Below are 23638 nucleotides of genomic sequence, written 5' to 3'. Positions count from 1 at the left end.
CCTGGGGCTTTCTCACATACAACCGCCATGCTTCCTGCAGGAACGCTGGTGGATGCTTGCCTGGGGGTTCCTCACATACAAACCCCATGCTTCCTGCAGGGACCCTGTTGGACCCTGGCCTGGGACTTCCTCACATTCAAACCCCATGCTTCTTGCAGGGATGCTGGTGGGCACTGGTCTGTGGCTTCCTTACCCACAAACCCCATGCTTCCTACAGCAACGCTGGTGGGCGCTGGCCTGGGGCTTCCTCACATACAAACCCCATGCTTCCTGCAGGGACGCTGGTGGGCGCTGGCCTGGGGCTTCCTCACGTACAAACCCCATGCTTCCTGCAGGGACGCTGGTGGGCCCTGGCCTGGGGTTTCCTCACATACCAACACCATGCTTCCTGCAGGGACGCTGGTAGGCGCTGGTCTGGGGCTTCCTCACATACAAACACCATGCTTCCTGCAGGGACGCTGTTGGGTGCTGGCCTGGACCTTCCTCACATACAACAGCCATGCTTCCTACAGGCACGCTGGTGGATACTGGCCTGGGGGTTCCTCACAAACAAAACCCATGCTTCCTGCAGGGACGCTGGTGGGCTCTGGCCTGGGGCTTCCTCACCCACAAACACCATGCTTCCTGCAGGGACGCTGGTGGGCAGTGGCCTGGAGGTTCCTCATATACAACCGCCATGCTTCCTACAGGGACCCTGGTGGGCGCTGGCTTGGGGCTTCCTCACTTGCAACCGCTATGCTTCCTGCAGGGACGCTGCTGGGCGCTGGCCTTGGGCTTCCTCACATACAAAGCCCATGCTTCCTGCAGGGACGCTGGTGGATGCTTGCCTGGGGGTTCCTCACATACAAACCCCATGCTTCCTGCAGGGACGCTCGTCGGCGCTGGTCTGGGGGTTCCTCACCCACAAACCCCATGCTTCCTACAGCGACGCTGGTGGGCGCTGGCCTGGGGCTTCCTCACATACAAACCCCATGCTTCCTACAGGGACGCTGGTGGATGCTGGCCTGAGGCTTCCTCACACAGAATTGCTATCCTTCCTGCAGGGACGCTGGTGGGCTCTGGCCTGGGGCTTCCTCACCCACAAACCCCATGCTTCCTTATTGATTAACCTGAGCTTTCCGTGTTTCCTGACAGGGTGACAAAGATTTCCCCCCGGCAGCTGCGCAGGTGGCTCACCAGAAGCCGCATGCCTCCATGGACAAGCATCCTTCCCCAAGAACCCAGCACATCCAGCAGCCACGCAAGTGAGCCTGGAGTCCACCAGCCTGCCCCGCAGCCCCGGCTCTGCTGCACTTGGTATTTCCCCGACAGAGAGAACCAGCAGTTTCTCCCAAATCCTACTCTGCTGGGAAATCTAAGGCAAAACCAAGTGCTCTGTCCTTTGCCTTACATTTCCGTATTTAAAACTAGAAACAGCTCCAGCCCAAACCTTGTTTATGGGGAGTCCGGTTGGATGTCATTTGAGGATCATTGTGCCCCTAGAGGTGCCATTAGCAGAATTTGCCAAGATCCGAGAAAAACTTTAGCTTTAGTTCTGTTTCAGCAGTCACCTGACGTCCTTGTCTATGGTCTTCAAAACAAGAAGGCACACATTTGAGAAGATGAGATTAAGGTTAGGAGAAAACCTCAGTCATTACATGCTTTTTAGTATGGGCCAATAAAATCTTAACACCTGTGGGAGAGTAAGAACTAAGGGAATGAGTTTGGCCGGCCCCTCAGAAAGGACCTTAGAGGCAGGCAACAGCAATGCCAAATTTCCCTCTCTCGTGAGATGGGGGAATCCTGTGCAGGCTGATGAGGCACCCATGTGAAAAGCCGAAAAAGCATGCATCTTAGAAATAGCCCCTGAATTCCAGAAGTCAACATGCCAAAGAATGAGGCTGGAGACAGGTAGCTCCGAGGGAGGACTTCTGGCATGAGATCTCGGCACGGCAAGCCCAGCATCGCCTCAGCCCAGACAGGCTCCACCAGGAGATCAAGCAAGGGCTGCCTTTCAGGAGTCACCTCCTGAGCCACTTCAGAGTTCTGGAAGTGACCACGGACCAGGGTGGAGGAATAGACTTCTAGTTCATTCTGGGACACTTGAGCCAGAGAGTTGAAAGCTTGGAAAGACCAGATAAGAAACCTGCCCTTTGTCTCCCTAGGGACATGAGACACCACATTCCATTTGTGCTAGAAAAACCTATCCACTGATGAGTCTAACTGTTCCAAACGCCTCCCACCCGGTGTGCACAGCTGCCTGGGTCCATTGTCACTTGGGTGCATCAGGTTGTCCTCTGATTTTTAGATGAGTTTCCTGTCTAGAGATGTCCTAGTCTGCTCACTGGCTGGTGGCAGTAGGGTACCCTGCGTCTTCGAAAAGCCAGAGGGTTCACCTAGTCAGACGAAACTCCAGAACAGTGCTTGTGGAGGGCCTGACTGTCCTGCTCACCCACAGCCGATCTGCTGCAGGTCAGCAACTGTGTCATGAGCAGCTGCCAACCACCAGCCTTTCTGGTGCTGTTCTCCAGTTCACGTCTGCCAGCTGGTGAGGGCAGAGGCAGACCTGGTCAGACCCAGCGCCCCTCCTCCCTGAGGGAGCATGGCACAGCCTCACACTTGAAAGACGGTGTTTGGTTTCCCATCTAATCAACTTAAGGGAAGCCGGCATGTACCCTTCAAGGCCCTGTCACCACCTATTTCCTGATCAGTTGGTATAAACTGAGGGTGGCTTTTAGAGACCCAGACTTGGTCGGCAGCGCTGCCATGGAACACCCCAGCAAGCACCTCCCAGCCTGCCTTTTGGAGCAGCACCCAGGAGGGGATGCCGCACTCCAGCAACACCAGGTCAGGCCTGTGCAGACCCCTGCCCTGCCACTGCAGAAATCCAGAAGCATCCTTAATGCTTCGCAGACTTCAGCCGGAGGGAGGGCTGTTATTTCCAGAGGTGCGCTTTTTATGTACTTTTAGCTAGATGTGGCATGCATCTGTGAGCTTTAGATCATTAAATCCAAAATGTTTGCCTAAATGAGTTTATCAGTTGTTAACTTCAAGAATATTAATGATTTATAATAAAGCTCCTGCATTTCTCTCCAGCTTTGTTTTTTCTTATAGATCAGAGATTCCCTTTTACATTTTACCAGGGTTGCCAGATGGTTTCAGTAGAAATACAAACGTGTACATGATAGGTATTTTCAAAACTTATTTTCCAGATAGAAAAGTAGAACTGTTGGACACCTGGTGACTGGAGTCTAATTATCTACTTAAAATGTCAGAACATGGAAAAAGCTTAATACCATTGATTAAAACATATTACTTGGGCCCAGCAGCTGGCCCGTGCCAGGTAGGCCCTTTGGGAACAGATTTAAGAGAGAATGATGAATAGTAAGCCCAGGGGTGACAGTGAGCAGCTTTTGATGTACAAGACGTTTGCCTTAATCAGAAGGTCTCCTGTAACCCTTGTGAGAAAATAATCACAACTATTACACTGGCAATCCAGAATCAAATCGGAATTTGAGTGGGAGGGGCCTAAGGTTTTCTCACCCAGGGCCATATTTGTCAGGGAGTACCAGAGAGAGCACCAGGGGCCACATTCAGAGCCCCGGCTTGGGAGTGGCTGGAGCCCACGCCTCCAACAACCCTGGCCTTGCCTGGTGTTGCCTCTGAAGCTGCTGCTTGTATTCCTGCCTCCTGTCTCCCATGCTAAGCTGAGGACAGGAACCAGGGCCATACTCATTTTCTGTCACTGGGCAGAGAGTCCATTCTCAGTAAATACATTGTGGTGGCCAGAAATGCCAAGCATCCAACAAGCATGGAACAGAACCACCCCCAGGGCTCTCCACATCATTCCTGAACATCATTATCCTGTGTCAGTTTTCTATTGCTGCCTTAACAAAGCCACAAATGAAGCCACAAACTGGGTGGCTTAAAACAACAGGAATGTATTCTCTCACAGTTCGGGAGAGGTTTGAAATCAGTGTGTTGGCCAGGCCACACGCCCTCCGCAGACTCAGTGGGAGTTCCTGGCCTCACCCAGCTCCTGGCGGCTGTGGCCATCCTTGGCGTTCCTTGGCTTGTGGGCAGCATCACTCTGGTCTCTGACTCCGCTGTCATATGGCCATCCCCTGTCTGTGTGTCTGTCTCCAAATCTTTCTTGTTTTCTGAGGATACCAGTCATTAGATGAATGCCCACCCTATTCCACTATGACCTCGCCTTCACTAATTACACCTGCAGAGACTCTGTTTCCAATTAAGGTTACATTCAGAGGCACTGAGATTTAGGACTTCCACATATCTTTTGGGGAAACATCGTTCACCCAAGAACATCACCCATGTGCTGAAAAGCCAGAAACCTCACTCCCAGCTCACACCATTTGAAGAACAGTTCACTTAGTGCATCACTTTTCTGCAAAAACTTTGCTGGGAGAACCTTCACCTGCTGCAGGTTTCATGATAAAGCATCTCTAGCCGTGCAGCAGCCCAAGCCTGGCTGCAGGACATACAGAGAAAAGACTGGAAGCAGAGACATGAAGGGACAGGACCCTTGGCTGCAGAGGCTGCCTGTCCCTGGGTCCAGTGGCTGTGGGATTACTTGCTGTCGCATGTGTCCTTAGCCCAGAGAGTCGCGGTGTTGCCACTGTGCTCCATGGATGGTGGTTGTACCATTTTACAGGAGGAAAGACTGAAGTTCAGCATCCAGTGTCAAAGTCACTGTTAGCAGTTGGCCAATAAGCACATCAAAAGATGCTCAACGTCTTCCGTCACCAGGGAGATGCAGATCAAAGCCACAATGAAATACCACTTCACCAAGATGGCTAGAACCAAAAAGTCTATGGCACAAGGGTACTGACAGGAATGCAGAGAAATTGGAACTCGTACAATGCTGTTGGGAGTGCAAAATGGTGCAGCCACTTGGGAAAACAGTCCCAAGTGAAAAAACAGAAAAACAGTTTCTCAAGTGAGAAAACAGTTCCTCAAACAATTAAACATAGAGTTATATGACCCAGCAATCCACTCCTAGGTATATACACCCAATAAAAATGAAACATGTCCATGCAAAAATTTGTAAACAAATGATTATAGCAGCATTATTCATAATAGCCAAAAGGAAGAAACAACACAAATGTCCATCCACTGAAGAATGAATGAACAAAATGTATAGCCACATAGTGGAGTACTACTCAGCCATGAAAAGGAATGAAGGACTGATACACACTACAACATGGATGAACTTTGAAAACATCATGCTAAATGAAAGAAGCCAGTCACCAAAGATTACTTCTGTGATGCCATTCATATGAAATGTCCACAACAGAGAAATCTGTAGAGACAGTGCTTGCTTAGGGCTGGTGGGGGGCAGGGAGAGTAGGGAAGTGATGGCCAAAGGGTACAGAGTCTCTTCTTGAGGTGATGAAAATATTCTAAAATCAACCATGTTAATACTTGCACATAACCTTGAATATGCTTTTTAAAAGCCATTGAATTATACACTTCAGGCGAATTGTGTGGTATGGGAAATACATCTCAATAAAGATGTTTCTTTTAAAAGTCACTGTTAGCAAATGGCAGAGCTGAGGCTTGAATCCAGATCATTCTGATCCCACAACACATCACACCTCACCCTGCCATGGTCTAGGGACTAAATAACAGAAAACACAGAATGTGGTTTGATGTGAAGGGCAAGGGGGTCAAGAGCATGCTGCGGTTTCAAGACTGGATGGCCAGGATGTTGGCGAAGGTGTTAAGAAAAGCCAGCGTGAATGGAGGAGGAATTAACGTGGGAAGCAAGAGACCATTCTGGGCAGACTCCAGTGTGCCCACGTGGCCTCCAAGCAGAGCTACTGTGCAGGGCTTTGACAAGGTGAGACCACTGCTTGGAGGGATGCCAGGGCTGGAGAGACATCTGGGATCCATCTGCTTGGAGATGCTGATAAAGGCAGGGACTCAGTGACGGAGAGGCCATGGAGACACACTGAAGGCGTGAGTGCAGAGGTGCCAGGTGAGGGAAAGTTGGAGAGGCACACCAGCACACACAAGGTCATGAGTGCCAGGGGCTCTGGCAGATGGGACACAGGGAGCTGCAGACAGGTGACTGCATTCCATCACCCTGTGACCCTAGAGCAGGGGCTTCTGGTAAGTGGAGAGATGGAAGCCAGATTTCGCAAAATTAGGAATGGAAAAGTTTGCCTATAATGGGAACCTATAGGTAAGACCTTCACTGGAGGGGAGGGTAGGTTTGAAGAAGAAAAGTTGTTTTTAGCCTGAGCTACAGGGAGACTTGGACATGGTTGTGGGGAAAGGCCCCAGAGTGATTTAAGGCATAAGAAAGAGAACAACTGCATGATGTTCATTGACAGCAGAGGTCCTGGGGCCCCACAGAGGGTGAATTCATGAGCCAGAGCAGGAAGGTCACCCTTGAGGGGAGGCGAGAGGGACAGAAGTCAATGTGGACGCAGGAAAGTCACACTGAGGTTGGGAAGAGGACAGCAGAGAGCACCCACTACAGATGTACAGCCAGCCTTCTCAACAAACCTATGAGAAAGCTTCTGCAGAATAGGGCGCTGAGAAGATCAGGTTGTTTGAGATGCAAGGCCACTAACGGATGATTCGAAAGATGACTGAGCCTGGAAAGACTGAGCTGAGACAGGAGAGTGGATCTGTAGTGGAAGTGATGCATCCAGTCTTAGGACTTTCTCTAGCCATGACCAGGGGAGTTTGGAAGAGGTAGAGGCTGCCTGCAGTGAAGTGTGGGGATTAACACGGGGCCAGAGCATGGCCATGGGCCGAAGGATCAAGAGCGCTTCCCACAGTGCCCAGAATCACTGAGCCCGGGACCCAGCCCAGGGGACAGGGATGGCTGACTCACACCAGGTGCTCCTTCTGTGCAGGCGTGCGTTACTGTCCGAGCCATAGACGCGCACCATCTGCTCCAGGAGATGGATCCCCATATTGTCATACCCATTTACAAGATGAGGAAACTGAGGCTTGGAAGACTTGGGACTTGCACGCAGGCAGTGTCACCGTAAAGGCTTATGTTCAATTACCAAACAAACGTTATCACCTGCTAGCCCAGAAGGGACAGATATCATGGAAAGGGCAGCTCGGGGGTCTGAAGGAGGCAAGAGAGACTGGCAGTCAGAGAAACTCAGGGGAGCTAGTCAGCAGGATGGCAAGGAGCCATTTGAGGAAAGTCGAGGAAATGAGAAAACCTGGAAGGGTCAGTGTGGATGCTGAGACCCCAGAGACTATGAAACTGATACTGAAATCCTCAGGGAAGCAGCACATCCCAGGGGTGATTAGATGATAGCAGTAAGGACCGGGAAAGGCTGAGCTTAAACAGAAGGCATAAAACACGGAGAAAGGAGACCTGTAAGGAGGACAAATGGTGACCTAAAAACCCCCACAGGGAGCAAGAAGCTCTGCTTAGCTGCTGCCCCTGGATTAGGGACACAGTGTAGGGGACAAGCTGTCCTCTGCTGTGCAGAGCCAGGGAAGACAGGGTCGTGAGCACCTATGTGTGGTAAAGGCCAGATGGTGAATGGCAGGCTTGAGGAAGGGAGAGGGGGGATGGCACTGCACCGGGGCAAGCACAGGCTCTAGAGTCACCCCTGCCCAGGCTCAAACTTCAGCCCTGCTAGAGCAAGAGACTCCTCCATCAGCGTCTCTGGACCCCAGTCTCCACCTACCCAATTGCACCTCTGCATTCTCAGTTTTGTGAGCATGAAAAGAAGTCATACACGCTAACCTCATGGTTAATACAGATGCTCAGTAAATGAGAGGCGTGACTGGGATCATGAGGACAGGGGTCCCAGTATGGACAAAGGGTGCTAGAGGGGTACAGAGATTTGCAGTTGGCAAGAAGATTCCAGAAAGGAATGGTTGGATCAATGCCAATCAAGACTGTGTTCAGAAACAATGAGGAGATGGAGAGGAGGCCAGGGGCCCAGGTGAGTGTTGGCAGAGCAGGGATGGGCAGGAGGGTGCTGGGCCCTAAGGACCCTCCAGGGGCTACCTGTCACCCAGAGGTCAGCGGCGCGTGCATGCCTCTGGTTCCCGCATGCCATCCACCGCAGTCTCTGGACTCAGGTGGCCCCAGCACAAAGCACAGCGCCTTGAATGTTTTCGCTGATAAATTTCTTCATAACATTTACAAGTGTTACTGGAATGATCCAAGACTGGAGGGGTTACCAAGAGGAGCACATTGTTTTCCAGTGCCCCTGACTCATTCATCTGCTGCCCCATGGACCACAAGCCCTGAGCTCTCCCCTGCGACCACCCGAGAAGCAAGCAGCCCCTCCCTGCGCCTGCAATGTGCCCCTGGGACATCCCTGTTGCTCCGCCCTGACCCAGAGGCTAGGTCCCTGGGGCCACCCCCTCTCTCCGCAGACCCCTCCTGGAGGGAGAGAATCCCTGGGACATTTCCTTTCTGGGTCCAGGGAGGAAGGAGAACAGGGACCCTATTCAAATGTGTCCTGGAGTTCTGCCACCTCGACACCATTTCAAAGAACCTCCTTAGCTCCAGTTCTTCAAACTAGAACCGGCCCCTGATGGAGCCAGTGCCTGGACCGCAGAACCCAGAAGCTCAGGCAGGGCTCAGGTTCAGGTGCCTCCTGCCACTTACTAGGTTTGGGCACCAGGTGAACCCCCGTGTGTGTATCAGGAAGTGAAGCTACAGGGTGTGATGTGCCCATGGCTTGGACAGGAACCTGGCCAAGGAGACCGTGGAATGACCACCAGCCAAGCAGAGGGCACACCCAGGCCTGGATGAGCGCCACGCAGGCAGCCTGAGAAAGGGCAGGGATTGGGGGCGAGAGAGCAGAGCCATGGGGAGATAGGGCCAGACCCAGTGGGTTTGTCATTCACTGGTTATTGTTAAAGCATCTGCCTCTGCCTCGGCAGCCCATGCTATTCTGCTGTTCTGCAGCTTTTCTTGTCTTCACAGCTGCTGTGCTGGTTAAATGCTTCTTTTTACAAATTCGAAAGTAAACTTTTTCCATAAGACTTGGCATCCTGCTGGCCTCTGCAGTATAAAAACAAAAACAAAACAAAACAAAACAAAAAAACAGGCATTTTGTAACCCTCCCAGGAGGCGCCTGCAGCCATATGCGCCTGAAGAACGGGGAGGGAGGGAGGGAGTGGTTGGTGGTGGCGAACCATGAGGCTTTGCGAACTTGAGACATCCTCATCACAGTTGTATTCGCCAGGTCCTCCAGAACCAGTAGGGTGTGTGTGTGTGTGTGTACATGTTTATCCGTGTGTACACACACATGCACTCATATAGGAAGAGACTTATTTTAAGGAATTGGCTCATGAGAATATGGAGCCTAGCAAATCCCATATCTGCAGGGATGGCAGGAAGCTGGAGGCCCAGGAAGAGCTGGTGCTGCTGTTCAAGTCTGAAAGCTGTCTGCTGGCAGAATCCCTCTTGCTCAGGGAAGGTCAGTCTTCTGTTCTATTCAAGCCTTCAACTGATTGGATGTGGCCCACCCACATAATGGAGGACAGTCCACTTGACTCAGAAAGTCTACTGATTTAAATGTTAATCTCATCCCAAAACATCCTTACAGAAACATGTAGGATAATGTTTAACCACATATCTGGGCATCATGACCCAGCCGAGTTGACACATAAAATTAGCTAAAGTAAGTGTTCATTGTGGCTGATTTTTCTCTGGGTCCTTAAAGCATCTCGGATGTGTTTTTACTTGGACCTATCTGCACATCTTTACAACCTTCTGTCTAGCATTCACCTTGCTCTTCCAAACAGTTTCTAAAATTCAATTAAGGGCATTCATGACAAGAGAAAATTAGTTTCCCTCATCCTCCCCTTTAATCCTAAATATTTTCATAAATCCAACTGCCATGCTTTCAAAAAAATCTAATTTGTCAACTGGAAAAGCCCCAGCATGGTCTGCTATAATGAACTAATATAATCTGGAGGATTTGGAACTCTACCCAGAAGCCCGGAATGAGCTTTTGATTATATTTTGACATCAGCATTCTGCACTGCCAAGGGTCACTTAAAAGAAAGACTCCAACATTTTGTAGCATAAGGACTCAGTTTCCTGTGCAAGTCACCAGAAACCCACTTGTGTTAGTCTTTAAATAGGGATGTACTGAGAACATGGAATGTGCTTAGAGGACTAATAATGATCTTCACTATTTCTAGGGCAATGATTTTCACCTGGGGGTGATGTTGCCCCCCCCAGGGAACATTTGACACTGTCTGGAGGTTGCTAGTAGATGGAGGCCAGAGATGCCACTAAAAATCTATAATAATGCAATTAAACAATCAAAAGCAAATTTCCCTCAACCTGGAATCCTGAAAAAAAAAAAAATACATGTGTTTCAGTGATGACAGCACGTTTCGTGGAAGCAGCTAACGTAGCTGAAGCTTGTTTGTGTTTTCCAGTTCCTGGAGCAGAAAATAGTAAATTGCTGTGATGCAGATTTGCTCCTGGACGCAATGGAAAATTTTAGATAAAGCAAATCTTTGCCTTCAGGGAGAGCGTTCAGTGGCTCTCCAGCATAGTGGTTGTTTTCTCAATCACTGATACAAAGAAGAGCCAAGATCAATGTCCTCGGTGGCTTCCCAGCACACTCACCTAGGGCAGGAAGGACAGTCACACTGGCTTTTGGCTCAGCGATTTAAATATTCTCAAAAACAGGTCTAGAAACCTCTTTGCAAACAATTGCAGCTGCTTTCCGAAATGAACCATGTGTCCCTCAAGCTGATTAACCTCCCAGATATCAGTGTGCATGGCAAAGGGATAAATAGCTGAGAGGAAAATGTGTGTGTCTGCAGAAAAGCAGCATGAAAAGAAACTCATGTAGGTAAAGATCTCCTTCAGGGCAGGGACTTTGCCCTTGTCCTGTGTCCCTGTCTGCTAGCAGAATTCCTACCTATCGCAGCCGCTCAACAAATCCCTGTTTCTATTACAGGAGTGAAGGCTAGATGTGAGTTCTGGGAGAAAGTGGTCATTTCTTACCTTACCTGGCACTTACCCAAGCCTCCAAACTAACTGGACGATAGACTAGGAATGCTAGCACCCACCATTTCCGTCAGACTCTGAAAATGTTCAATTAGTTGGTTCCGCTTTTAGCTGCAACATGTGCAACTAGATTGCGTCACGCATATATAAAAGACAAATTTCAGAGCACTGTACAAAACAAAACTTTTCAAAAGATGCAAGTTTCATCACAAATTCCCTACCTTCTATACCAATGACACCTCCATCCTCACCCAGTGGGACCAGTGGCCAATGCAAGAAACCCACATCCTGAGACTTGCCCCATCACAGGCAAGGCTGTGCCTAAGAAGACAAACTGGAGTACAAAGCATCTCTAAACAAAAACAACCACAGCCATAATTAATACATGCATAAAAACAATACCTAAGAAATGGTATTTGGGGTAATTATGAATCATTTCCATCATGCATACTAAGGAAATCATCTCAAATTACTCTGTAATGTCACATCACATATATTTAACAGCCCTAACATGATGCTAAGGACTTCATATATGTATTGTTTAGTTTCACAGCTAAAGTATTTTCCCTGTCTTAATACTATTTTTTTCAGCCTAATAGTTATTCGGCTATCCTCACAGATGCTCTTAGTACATCAAAAGGATCCCAAAGAAAGTTATCCTGGGAAACAATAACAAAACCAAAAGATTATTACTTTTCAGGGGCAACACTATTGCAGTGTCTAAGAAAGAGCATTAGATCACTAAACCAGCATTTTCTTCAAGGACAATTAACTAACCTGAACATAATAAGACAATGACAAATGGGCATTTATTAATTAATTAATGCTTTGTTTAACCCATATAAATTTAGCCAGAGTTATACTTTTTCTTTCATTAATCACAAAAGTGTTGAAGTAGACAGATTTGCCACTGAAGGAGATTCTGGTCCTAAATCACCATCATCGTGATCCCCATCACCATCATCACCACCATCATCACCAGCACCATCATCACCATCATTGCCATCATTGTCATTACCATTACCATAATTACCATTATCATCACCCTCATCATCATCATCACCATCATCACCACCATCACCGTAACTACCATCACCATCATCACCCTCATCATCATCATTGCCATCATCACCATCATCATTACCATCATCACCATCACCATAATTACCATCACCATCATCATTACCATTATCATCATCACTGTCACCATCACCACCTTCATCATCATTATCACCATCATTACCACCATCATTACCATCATTGCTATTATCACCATCATTACCACCACCATCATTTGTCATCACTATCACCACCACCACTATCACCACCATCATGATCATCATTATCATCCTCCTCCTCACATTTATTGGACACTTACTATGTGCTAGATGCTCACATATCCTACTGGTAGACATTTTCGTCATTGCTGTTTTACAGGTAAGGAAACTGAGGCTTAGTGTGGTAAAATAACATACTTAAATCATATAGCTAGTAGGTGGCAAAGCTAAGATCAATATGACAGCTATGATTTCTACCACCAACTTTTAAAGAGCAGGAAGCTCCACTGTCATTTTCACACATTTGATTGATGGAACCAATCAATCCATCATTCAGGTGAAAGTAGGACCCCAAGAGTTAGAGGAACAGCTAGGTCCTCCAATTGTCAACCGTTTAGGTCAATAATTGGAACCTCACAGGTGTCTAGGTCCTGTTCCCAGGATGGTAACACTATCAGTCTGAAACCTATTAATCTTGAAGAGATGTCATCATTTTCAGTGATAACAATGACAATGACAGTGGGCCGTATCATGAAAAGGAGGAAATCTTTAAAGACTGGACTTCAGTCCTGCTTTCACTGTGCAGAAATCCAACTCTATGCTCTAGACCCTGTCTCTCTCAGCACCAAATAGGACCCCCTATGCACACATTGCAGGGCTGGTCTTCAGGGGCCCTGGAACAGGGAACTGTAAGAGAAAGTTCTATGGGGCAAGCAGGTCTAGAATGATGAAGAGCTCCAAAAATCAGACAGAGAAAAGGATGGGGCCTCTTCCCTCTTGCCCCCCAGGAGACGTTTCAGGAAAGAAAACACAATAAAGAAACTGATTTTCTTGGCTTTGCTGCCAAGTTGCTTCCCAGTGTCCATTCTCCCCTCTGTCTTTGGACTGGAGCCGCGTTATATCCATGCCAGCAATTGGCCCAGTTCTACCGCTCCATTTTCCAACCTAGCAGTAATTGTGACTCATGACTGAGTTCTGGTTAATAGGCTATATAAAAGGATGGTATCTTAAAGGGAGCTGACTCATCCAGAAGATTTGCCTGTTTTTCCCCCTCACTTCTTCCTCCTGCCTGGAAAACAGGTGTGATGGCTTGTCCTCCAGCAGCTACTTCAGATCATGAGGCAATGAGGGAATACCAGCCCCTTCCAAGGATAACTGAACAGAAGGAGCCTGGGTCCCTGGTGACAGTGGCCCCACCATGATCGCCCCAGCCTGCCTCTCTGGACTTTGTTTATGGAGACACAAACCCTTAAGTATTTAAGCCACTATTTTCTTGGTTGTAACAGAAAAGTTTGGAGTAGAGATTTTGAGGCTGAACACCCTGGATTATATCTCAGCACCTTCACTCACTAGCATCAAGACCTTGGATAGGTTACTTGACCTCTCTGTATCTGTTTCCCCATCTGTAAAACGAGCATGAAATGGTCTCTATGTTATGGCGTGTTTACGTGACTTGCAATTAGAGGACCTAACTATTCCTCTAACTCTTGGGGTCCTACTATGGTAGGCACTTTTATAAGTATAGGCCATGATCATGATCATGATGACAATGACAGTGACAGTGATGGTTACTGGGTTTTCTGTTATGTGCAGGTAAACCTAACCTGGTACATATGCTCACAATGGCCAAGCCAGAATGGGTTTTCCAGAACCTTGAACAAAGGAAGAGACATTACTCTTCAATACCTTTCAGTAGCTCCCCTGTGAAACCATGAGCTCAGAAGAGCAGAGGCCGACCAGACGTGTGGCTCACACCTGTAATCCTAGCACTTTGGGAGGCCAAGGTGGGAAGATCAGCCAAGCCCAGACATTCAAGAGCAGCCTGGGAAACATGATGAAACCCCATCTCTACAAAAAATGCAAAAACTAACCAGGCATGGTAGCACACACCTGTAGTCCCAGCTACCTGGGTGGCTGAGATGGGAGGATCGCTTGAGCCTGGGAGGTTGAGGCTGCAGTGAGCCAATATCCCCATCACTGCACTCCAGCCTGAGCAACAGAGCCAGACTCTGTCTCCAAAAAAATAGAGTAGAACCCACTTTCAAGACAGAGCACACTGGGGCAACAGAATATAACCCACCTAGCCAACTACTGGTTCAATTGTGCTAAGTCAGCATTCAAGTTGTGGACAATAGAAAGATCTCCAAGGATGTGTGGGGCAAAGGAGGGAAGAAAACATACAGAGACTAAAAGTCAAGGCTGAGGCCCCAGAGGGAGCATGGGTGCCCAGCAGGGGGGTTGGTGGAGTTGTCCCCTTGGGTGGGGCCTGTTGTAACTGACTCATCCTTCACCTCCTCTTTAACCTTCGTTTGGTAAGCTCTGCATCACTGGCTGTGGAAGCCGGGTTCTGCCATTTTCTCTGTGTCTGTTCTCACGGCATGACCCTGGAATACAATCAGACCCAGTATCAAGTATGTCTGCATGGATGTCAGTGGGCCTCATGGGATTTGTTACCAGTGCAGCCCAGAGCCAGGTACATAGGAAAAAATGTGGCCTTGCCCACAGAGGGGTTCTGGCCATTTCCCTCAGCTCTAGGAGGTGACTGATGGCATACCTGATAGGAGTGTCTTTGTTGGTGGCAAAGGCTGGCCATATGGAACCTTAGCATAGAGCCAGCCACATCTGACAGTCTCAGGATAAGAGCTGGCCATGCAGGAAAGACCAACAATGGTGGCTTTGAGTTACACAATATCAGTGGCCTTGGTGCCTGATTTCAATTACGCATGTGATCAATCAATCATTCTTTCATGCTTATGTAGTGAGGCCCCAATACAAATTCTGCACACTGAAGCTCTGGCAAGCTTCCTTGGTTGACAATTCTCCATGCATTTGTCACACATCAATCTCAGGAGGGTGACACATCCTTAGGACAGTGGGAAGTTTCACATTTCAGACCCTCCCTGACGCCCCATGCTTCTCTGCCTTTGGCTCATTTCTGTCAGTGCCCTTGCCCTGTATTCAATGAGTATAATAGCTTTCACTGAGTTCTGTGAATCCTGTTAGCAAACTCTTAATGCGGGAGGTAGCTTGGGGAACCCTCCAAGCTTGCAGCTGCTGTCAGAAGTGAGGGCAGACTTGGAAACTATTTCCTGAAACCTCACAGTCTGGGTGCCTAGTGCACCCATAACCTTTTTGGGAAACAGATGCAGACACAGGCATCGAATGGCTCCGTAGCCACCTCAGCCCCATTTCTTTATGCAGCTGCCTCTGGCCAAGGCCCTTCTCTTGGGGGAGCAGTTGCTGCCCGAGGGTCAGGAGCATGCCACTCTCTGTGCTCGGTCTGGGCAGGGAGTCTCAAATAAGACCCCCTTGCGTACTGTTTCATTGGTCAGAAATACAGGGGCAGTGGGCCGTGTCTAAGCAGGTTGTCACATGCCTTTCTCAGCCCTGATTTTCTGAAGCTTCCCATGTGTCCATAATTTCTTTACAAAAGCGGCATGATTTTTCCTCGCTTGGAGATGAGAAAAGAACCTGGACGTAATGAAATCATCTATTGGCTGTGTTCTGCAGTCTGTAGAGGCAGCAGCAGGCCATGCTTGCTGGAGCTCTAGCCCTGAGGATGCCAGCACGGGCTGCAGTTGGGTGCCACCTGCAGGGTGAAGGGGCCGAGAGGAGAGGCTCCATTGTTTCACAGAAGGCCCACGTTTCCTGTCGCCCTAGCTTTTCTCCTAGTTCCAAGTGGCTGGATGGCGGGAGAGCAGATTTGGGACACCATCCACCCCAGAGGGGTCCCCTCCTCTCAGAGGGCCCCAGACCAGGCCTCTTCGCCACACCTCACTCTAGGCTCTGAGAGAAGCGGGGGGCTTCTCCTGGGGGTTCCCGACTATTCTTACCAGGATTGGAAAGATTTGGGCCCAGATGGTCTGGGACGCTGTTGCTGGTACTGAGGACACCACGGGGTCTTCCAGACCATGATGACAGCATGGCCCTAGGGACAAGGAGCGAGTGCATCTCTTCACCTGCTGGAAGGTCACGCACCAGAGCCGGGGCTCACACAGGGCCTGGGGCAAAGAGCTGTGGTCTGATTCTCCTGGAGGAAGACCTGTAACGGAAGGTGCGAGAATTCAGAAGGATTTTAAACAGCAGTCCCCAACCTTTGCAGCACCAGGAACTGGTTTTGTGAAAGACAATTTTTCCAATGACTGGGGTCGGATGGGTGGCCGGAGAGGGGGCAGCAGATGGTTTCAGAATGAAACTGTTCCCCCTCAGATCGTCAGGCAGGTACTAGATTCTCATAAGGTGTGCGAGACCTAGATCCCTCGCATGCGCAGTTCACAATAGGGTTCAAGCTGCCATGAGAGTCTAATGCCACTGCTGATCTGACAGGAGGCAGAGCCCAGGCGGTAACGCTCGCCCACCCACCACTCACCTCCTGCTGTGTGGCCTTGGCCAGCACCAGGCCTTAGCCCGGGGGTTGGGGCCCCTGCTTTAAAACACACCCCACTGCAGGCTGTATGATGCTGCTCTACCTTCCATCAAGAATTGCTGGGGGGTGGGGGAGGTTGGGGAACCGTTCCTGATCACGGGGAGGGTGTGGAGGCAGAGAAGAGGTGGAGAACCCCGGAGGACTCTCAGTCAAGGTGATGGGCACAGAGTCTGTGCTCAGAGTGGCCCCCAGCATCGTTCTGTCTAGGACTGGCCCAGGCAAGGTGTGCAGCGAATTCAGAAGTTTGCTCTTCTCTAGGACGTAACAAACACTGTCAGAGTCGCACAGAGAGTATACATCCAAGGCTGCAGAAACTGTGTAGCCAGGGGTGGAACCCCGTCTCTGCCCCTGAAGCCCCCTTCTCACACAGCCTAGAATACGTGGACTGCTAAGCCAGTCGTTTCGGGAGAAGAATTTATTGCCATGTACACTTACCAGAGTTCTGAGCAAGGAGATTTAACCTTTCAGCAAGGAGATGTGATTTTGGTTACCAAGAAGATGGTGACCGGTGAACAGGAACAGTGGGCGACAAGGCCGGAGTCTTCCCTTCTAACTATGTGAGGCTTAAAGATTCAGAGGGCTCTGGAACTGCTGGGGAAATCAGGGAGTTTAGGAAAAAAACCTGAAATTGCCCAGGTTATTTCCTCATACACCGCCACTGGCCCCGAGCAGCTCACTCTCGCCCCTGGTCAGCTGATTTTGATCTGAAAAAAGAACCCAGGTGGATGGTGGGAAGGAGAGCTGCAAGCACGTGGGAAAAAGCGCCAGATAGGCTGGTTCCCAGCTAATTATGTAAAGCTTCTAAGCCCTGGGACGAGCAAAATCACTCCAACAGAGCCACCTAAGTCAACGGCATTAGCGGCAGTGTGCCAGGTGATTGGGATGTACGACTACACCGCGCAGAATGATGATGAGCTGGCCTTCAACAAGGGCCAGATCATCAACATCCTCAACAAGGAGGACCCTGACTGGTGGAAAGGAGAAGTCAATGGACAAGTGGGGCTCTTCCCATCCAATTATGTGAAGCTGACCAGACATGGACCCAAGCCAGCAATGAATCATATGTTGTCCATCCCCTCCTCAGGCTTGGAAGTCCTCAAAGAGACCCACTATCCCATATCACTGCCCAGAGGGATGATGGGAGAAGCAGCCTTGATCATGTGACTTCCAGCATGCTCACCTACTGCCTTCTGAGTAGAAGAACTCACTGCAGAGCAGTTTACCTCATTTTACCTTAGTTGCATGTGATTGCAATGTTTGAGTTATTACTTGCAGAGATAGGAGCAAAAATTACAAAAATACACAGGGCAGTGGGTCCTTTTGTGGCTTTCCTAGTTACTCAAATTGACTTTACCCCACCTTTGCACAGGTGCTTTCAATAGTTTTAAAGTTATTTTAAAATATATATTTTAGCTTTTTAATAAAATAAACGAAAAAAAAAAGAATACGTGGACTGCTGCTGGGTTTCATTAAGCTGGCCCAGTGCCTTCATCCAGTCTGCTTTTCTGGGAGAAGAGCCAGGCTGAGCCTAATGGAGCAGGTACTTTCCGCGTTGCTGTCTCCTGGAGGGCTGATTTCGCTGGTTTCCATTGCCATTTAATATGCCCCTAGTCAAACAACGCCCACATTGAAGCAGCCTAATCAGCAATGTCCTGCAGCATTTGGGAGGACAGCCACCTCCCACACGCCAATAGGCGGCCGCTGGTGGCAGGTCACTTTTCTGACCCCTGGGCACAAGGGGTGAGGAGGTGGACCATTGCCTCCAGCCTCGCTTCTGGCTTCCTGCAGCTCCTGCTCATCCCCCAGGAAGGTAGCTCTGTCCCTGGGAATGAGTCATTGCCAGAGACGCAGAGGGGAACAGGTGCCAACAGGGGAGCTGGAAACCCCAGCTGGGCCCTGGACCCTGGAGCACGGAGTGACTGGAGGCCCTGTTTCTGCTCCTGCCTCTCTATGGGGTGCAGGGGGCTTTCATCTGGGGTCACTGGGTGGGTTTGGTGCAGGTTCCAGCTGTGAACATTCTTTTAGTCTCAGGAATGGAAAAGCCCAGGCAGCCGCAGCTGTGGCCCCTGGATAGTCAAGAAACTTTTAGAGCTGATGGAAAGTGAGCCAGTGGGTGTGGGAGACAGGGGCTGGGGGGAGGGTTAAAACTCCCTCACCTGCAGCCTCAGTGACTGGCCCTCTGGAAGATGACCCTGGGTGGTCCTGGATTTTGTAGCCATCTGTTATTTAGTTTGAAGCAGGACAGAGGAAGGCAGGAAACTACCTTTTAGTGGCCTCCAACTCTGCAGCAGCCTCGTTAAAGATCTGAGTAGAATTTCTGTCATTTAATTAAATTGTTATGCAAACCCTACAATCCCCACTTTACAAATGAGGACCCTGGGCATGGGAAATTAAATAACATGCCCATGCCCCACAGCCAAGGCGGGCAGGGTTGACCCACAGGCCATGCCGTGACTCCGAGGTCCAGGCTGCTGCCCTGGGGTGGAGAGCTGTGCTCTGCTCATGGTCCCCACTCAGTCGCAAGGCCCAAGTCAAAAAGTAGCCCCAGCCCTCCTCTCTGTCAGCTCACCAATACCAGGGAGCAACTCCTGTGGGCCAAGCCCAGTTTAGGTGCTGGGACGGACACATCATGGGGAATGGACACCAAGCAGAAGAGTATAGAAAATGCCATAAAGGAAAGAGGAGTGTGACGGGGGGCAGCGCACCCCAAGGGGAGCCAAATTTAGCTGGGGGCCCGGCAAGGACCTGAGCAATGACACTGGGCTGAAGGCTGAGCAGGGAAAGCAGGAAGAGGAACAGCAGATAGGGCCACACCCCATGGGCCTCCAGGCCGTGGGACAGGGGCTGGGTGGTTTTTCTAGGTGCAACCAAAGACTGCTGGCAGGTTTTGAGCAGGACAGTGGCAGGATCTCATCCATACTCTCAACAGATCCTTCTGCCCATTAAGGGAAGGATGGATTTGCGGGGAACGAACATGGAATGAGGCCGTTGTCTGGGAGGTGTGATGGTAGCTCAGGCTAGGCTGGTAGCAGAGAATGGGTGAAGGATTTGAGGTCTATTTTACAAATAATACAATATAAAGCCTGAAATTAAAATTCAAGATTTTTTGCTCCTGACACTGGGTGAACCCAGGAGAGAATGGAGTGGTCCAACCACACGCTGTGCTCCCTGCTCTGCTGCTGTGGATACGGCCCCCAGCCAACCTGCCCTCCTGTTGCAGGACCAGATGCAGCCCTGTCCTGCTCTGCTGCCATGGATACGGCCCCCAACCAACTTGCCCTCCTGTCGCTGGACCAGACGCAGTCCTGCTACCCCTGCAGAGCGGCTTCCATGGCCCACCAGCCCCTGCAATGTTCCTAATGAGCCGATTGTATCTTCCTATGGAGACGGAGTGGGGGCACCCCATCTTCTCGATACCACGGAGCCTGCCTCTCCCAGGTCCTGGTTGTTCACACTGTTTCCCCTGTGGTCTATGTGGCAGGCAGTGGCCTCCTCCTGGGCTGTGAGTGCATGTGGTGAATACACCACTGTTGATAGTGTGTCCAGTGTCAGGTGTTGGGTGCGCAGGCATCCCGATGCCCCGGGGTGGAAATCTCTCCTTCACGCAGATGGAGAAGTTACCATCAGATTTGCAGCTGGCCGGGGTGGTGGGATGAGGGCCCTACCAGGCTCTCAACATCCTTATTCAATAGTCTGTGGTAGTGGTGTGGGTTTGTGTCCCCCCCCAAAATATGTTCAAGTTCTAACCCATGTCCCTGTGAATGTGACCTTATTTGGAAATAGGGTCTCTGTCCATACAAGCAAGTTAGGATGAGGTTGCACTGGATGAGGGTAGCGATGAGCCAATGGCTGGTGGTCTTATAGGAAGAGGAACATTTGGACACACACACATAGACGATGGCCTCGTGATGACAGAGACAGAGACTGGAGGCCCTCTCCACAAGGAGGCCCTCTCCAAGGAATACCAAGCGTCGCCAGCAGCCGCCACAGGCTGGAGGAGGTGCGAGGGAATTCCTGCAGAGCCTTCATGGGGCGCACGGCCCTGACAACATCACGTGACCTTGAACTTCTGGCCTCCAAAGCTTTGAGAGAATACATTTGTTTCCAGCTATCCACATTTGCGGTAATTGGCTAAGGCAACTCGAAGAAAGGCATACAGGTGGGGCTGGAGAACCTGCATTTCTGACAATTTTCCAGGTGGTGCTGATGTTACTGGTCTGGGGACCGCCCATGGAGAGCCATGGTACAGGTAACTGCGGTTCATCACTGAGAAGATGAGAGTTGCCGCAATGTCTCAAGGGCCACCTGGCCCTGAGTCCACGATGAGGACCAGCGTGTAGAGTTAGAGGAACACAGCCTGGGGCTGAGCACGCAGAGGAGACACTCAGGGGCAGCACCTGCAAAGCAGGGGGAGGAAGCGCAGGTGGCCGTGGCTCTACCACCCCTACCTGCCGCCTCTCATGCTCCAACAGACATTGTGGGCTTAAATCAAGCCAGGAGATGCTCATGTGCACCTGGGAGGCCCTTTCAGATGGGGCTTGGCGAGGCAGGACTTGTCATCCCTTCAAATGATCACCCTGGCCTATAAGCAGGTCAGGGCCCCTGACAAGGGGTGAAGGGGCATTGGGGTGCCCAGGGCTGACACCAAGGCAGGCCCTTTTTGCAGGACACAGACTGGCCATCTTTAGCTCAGGCTGGAGGGTGGCTTCCCCAAGTACCCCCTTGCACTGGGAGTGAGGACATTCCACAGCTTTTTCAGTACAGGGTACCGGCTTCCCCGCACAGTCCGTGCACCTGAACCCTCCTGTCTCCCTTGGCCTAGAGAGGGGCCTCCTAGTCTAGCTTCTCACCTAGGCTGTAGGGATGAATAAGGCTTCTTTCTTACATAAGAGCTAATAAAAAGGTGAAGTATTTTCCTTGCAGCTGACCAATTTCTTGATTGGTTTTTAAAATACTGCTTTTGGAATATCAAGGTGCTTTTGAGTTGGATTGATGTATTTTAATTATTTTTAGCCAAAAGAACCTATTAACCTTTTGCTAGGTTTCTGTTGGCTTTTTAAGGGAAAGCAGTAAAGGGCTTAGGCAGCATAAGGCTGGAAGTACAGGCGATGTGAGGGGGATGGCGGTGGTGGCCGTCCTGCCCGGGGGCTGTCACCCCTTCTCCACCCCTGCCCAGGCCACACTGCTGGGGGATCAGTGACCCCTCAGGACTGGGAAGCCCCTGGCTGGCAAGCTGACAATTTCTGCCTGAGCAATTTGCACATCAAAGTTGTCATCAGACTGGAATCTTTGGGGCCACCTTTCATGTCCCTGGATGGAAACCAGCCTGGACATCATCAAGGAAAATGGCAGGCATGACCTGCTGGGAGCAAAGACCACGTAAAGGGCCTTGGTGAAGGAGGATCACAAGGGGCTATGTGCAAAATCCTCAGAGGACATTCTTGACCACTTCAGCCCAGCGTGGGCAGACACAGCCGTGAGGCAGCTGGACTGGGCCAGCTCCCCGGGAAGATGCTCCCATCTTCCACGGGAAAGAACTTAGTACACCGTTCCCCCAGTATCTCCAGTCAGGAAGATGAAGGAGACAAGATCACCTTTCTCCCAACCCTCCCCAACCCCATTTCCCTTTTCCCGTCCCAGTTCTTTGGACTTCCTATGGGGATCCTCCCTTGTGTGTTACCTTCCTATTCAATCATGTTTCACCCAACACACACGCATCATTGGCTCTTTCACAGATGAGCACAAATAATCTCCAATAACAATCTTGCCCTAGGACAAAGGTTCATATGTAAAATTTTATTCCCTACTTAGACTCTTCCTTAATAATCACATAGATTATGATATTTAATGATTGAGACTTCCGATTTCCTATGTTCGAAATGGAGCTTCCCAAATAAATAGGGGCTGGTTGTTTTCAGTCCCATCAAGTATAACCTAAACGAGTTGTGTATACATGTACATGTCTTTCAGCTAAAAGGAAAAAAGCAAAGTACCTATAGGTCATTAGAATAAAATATAGAAGAAAAAGATTGTTCGTTTGGGGTAGGAAAGGCCTTCTTAAAAAAAACACAGGATGCAAATACCAAAACAAACAAAAGTTAGACAAATTTGACTAAATCATAATTTAAATCTTCTACACTACAGAAAATACCTTAATAAAACAAGAGAAAATGCACACCACATGAATGAAATATGATCCCAAATACATATCAACCTCCAGCAAAAATGACACCAAAAAGTGAAATAATAACCAAATGAGGGGCCAGGTACGGTGGCTCATGCCTGTAATCCCAGCACTTTGGGAGGCCGAGGCGGGCGGATCACTTGAGATCAGCAGTTCGAGACAAGCCTGGTCAACATGACAAAACCCCGTCTCTACTAAAAATACAAAAATTAGTGCCCGTAATCCCAGCTACTCAGGAGGCTGAGGCAGGAGAATCGCTTGAACCCAGGAGGCAGAGGTTGAAGTGAGCCAAGATCGTGCCACTGCACTCCAGCCTGGGAGGCAGAGTGAGACTCTGTCTCAAAAATAAAAAAAAAACCAAAATAAAAAAAATTCCACCCACCACCCCCATCCTTAGAAAGAAAAAAAAAACACCAAATGAGACATGGATATAAATAAGAAATGTGTAAAAATAGGAAATTAAAATGTTGAAAAACAGGTGAAAAGATGTTCAGCCACATCAACAACTGGGAAAATGAAATGAAATGAAAATTAAAACGAGATACAATTTTCTAACTATTGGGAAAGGGCCTCTCTTGCTCCCTGCTGGTGGTTGCACACACCACAGAGCTTTGCAAAGGGCACCATGGCAGTGACTACAGCAATTAAAACACATATTCTTTGAAACCTGGCAGATCTCACTTCTGCACTCCTATCTTAAAAGATATTCATTTGTGTATACAATTGGGTAGGTACAAGGATCTTCATTACTAGCAAATCATAAAAACCGGGACCATTTGAAA

General features: G+C 49.5%; 1 protein-coding gene and 1 pseudogene across 1 annotated transcript in view; both read left to right on the top strand.

The window, feature by feature from the left end:
- DAP (death associated protein) overlaps window positions 1-3074 on the top strand; it is a 102822-nt gene extending 99748 nt beyond the window's left edge. Inside the window, exon 4 of the mRNA XM_024356551.3 lies at window positions 1135-3074. Within this exon, the coding sequence (XP_024212319.1) occupies window positions 1135-1248 (114 nt within the window). The 3' untranslated portion in view covers window positions 1249-3074. The remainder of the gene's footprint in view (window positions 1-1134) is intronic.
- A 2564-nt stretch (window positions 3075-5638) lies between these two features.
- Window positions 5639-18066, top strand: LOC129143924 (intersectin-1-like; annotated as a pseudogene).
- The last annotated feature ends 5572 nt before the right edge of the window (window positions 18067-23638 follow it).

Source organism: Pan troglodytes, chromosome 4, assembly GCF_028858775.2.
Source record: "Pan troglodytes isolate AG18354 chromosome 4, NHGRI_mPanTro3-v2.0_pri, whole genome shotgun sequence".
NCBI lineage: Eukaryota > Metazoa > Chordata > Mammalia > Primates > Hominidae > Pan > Pan troglodytes.
The sequence above is the reverse complement of the archived record's forward strand: the minus strand, read 5'-3'. Positions and strand labels throughout refer to the sequence as shown.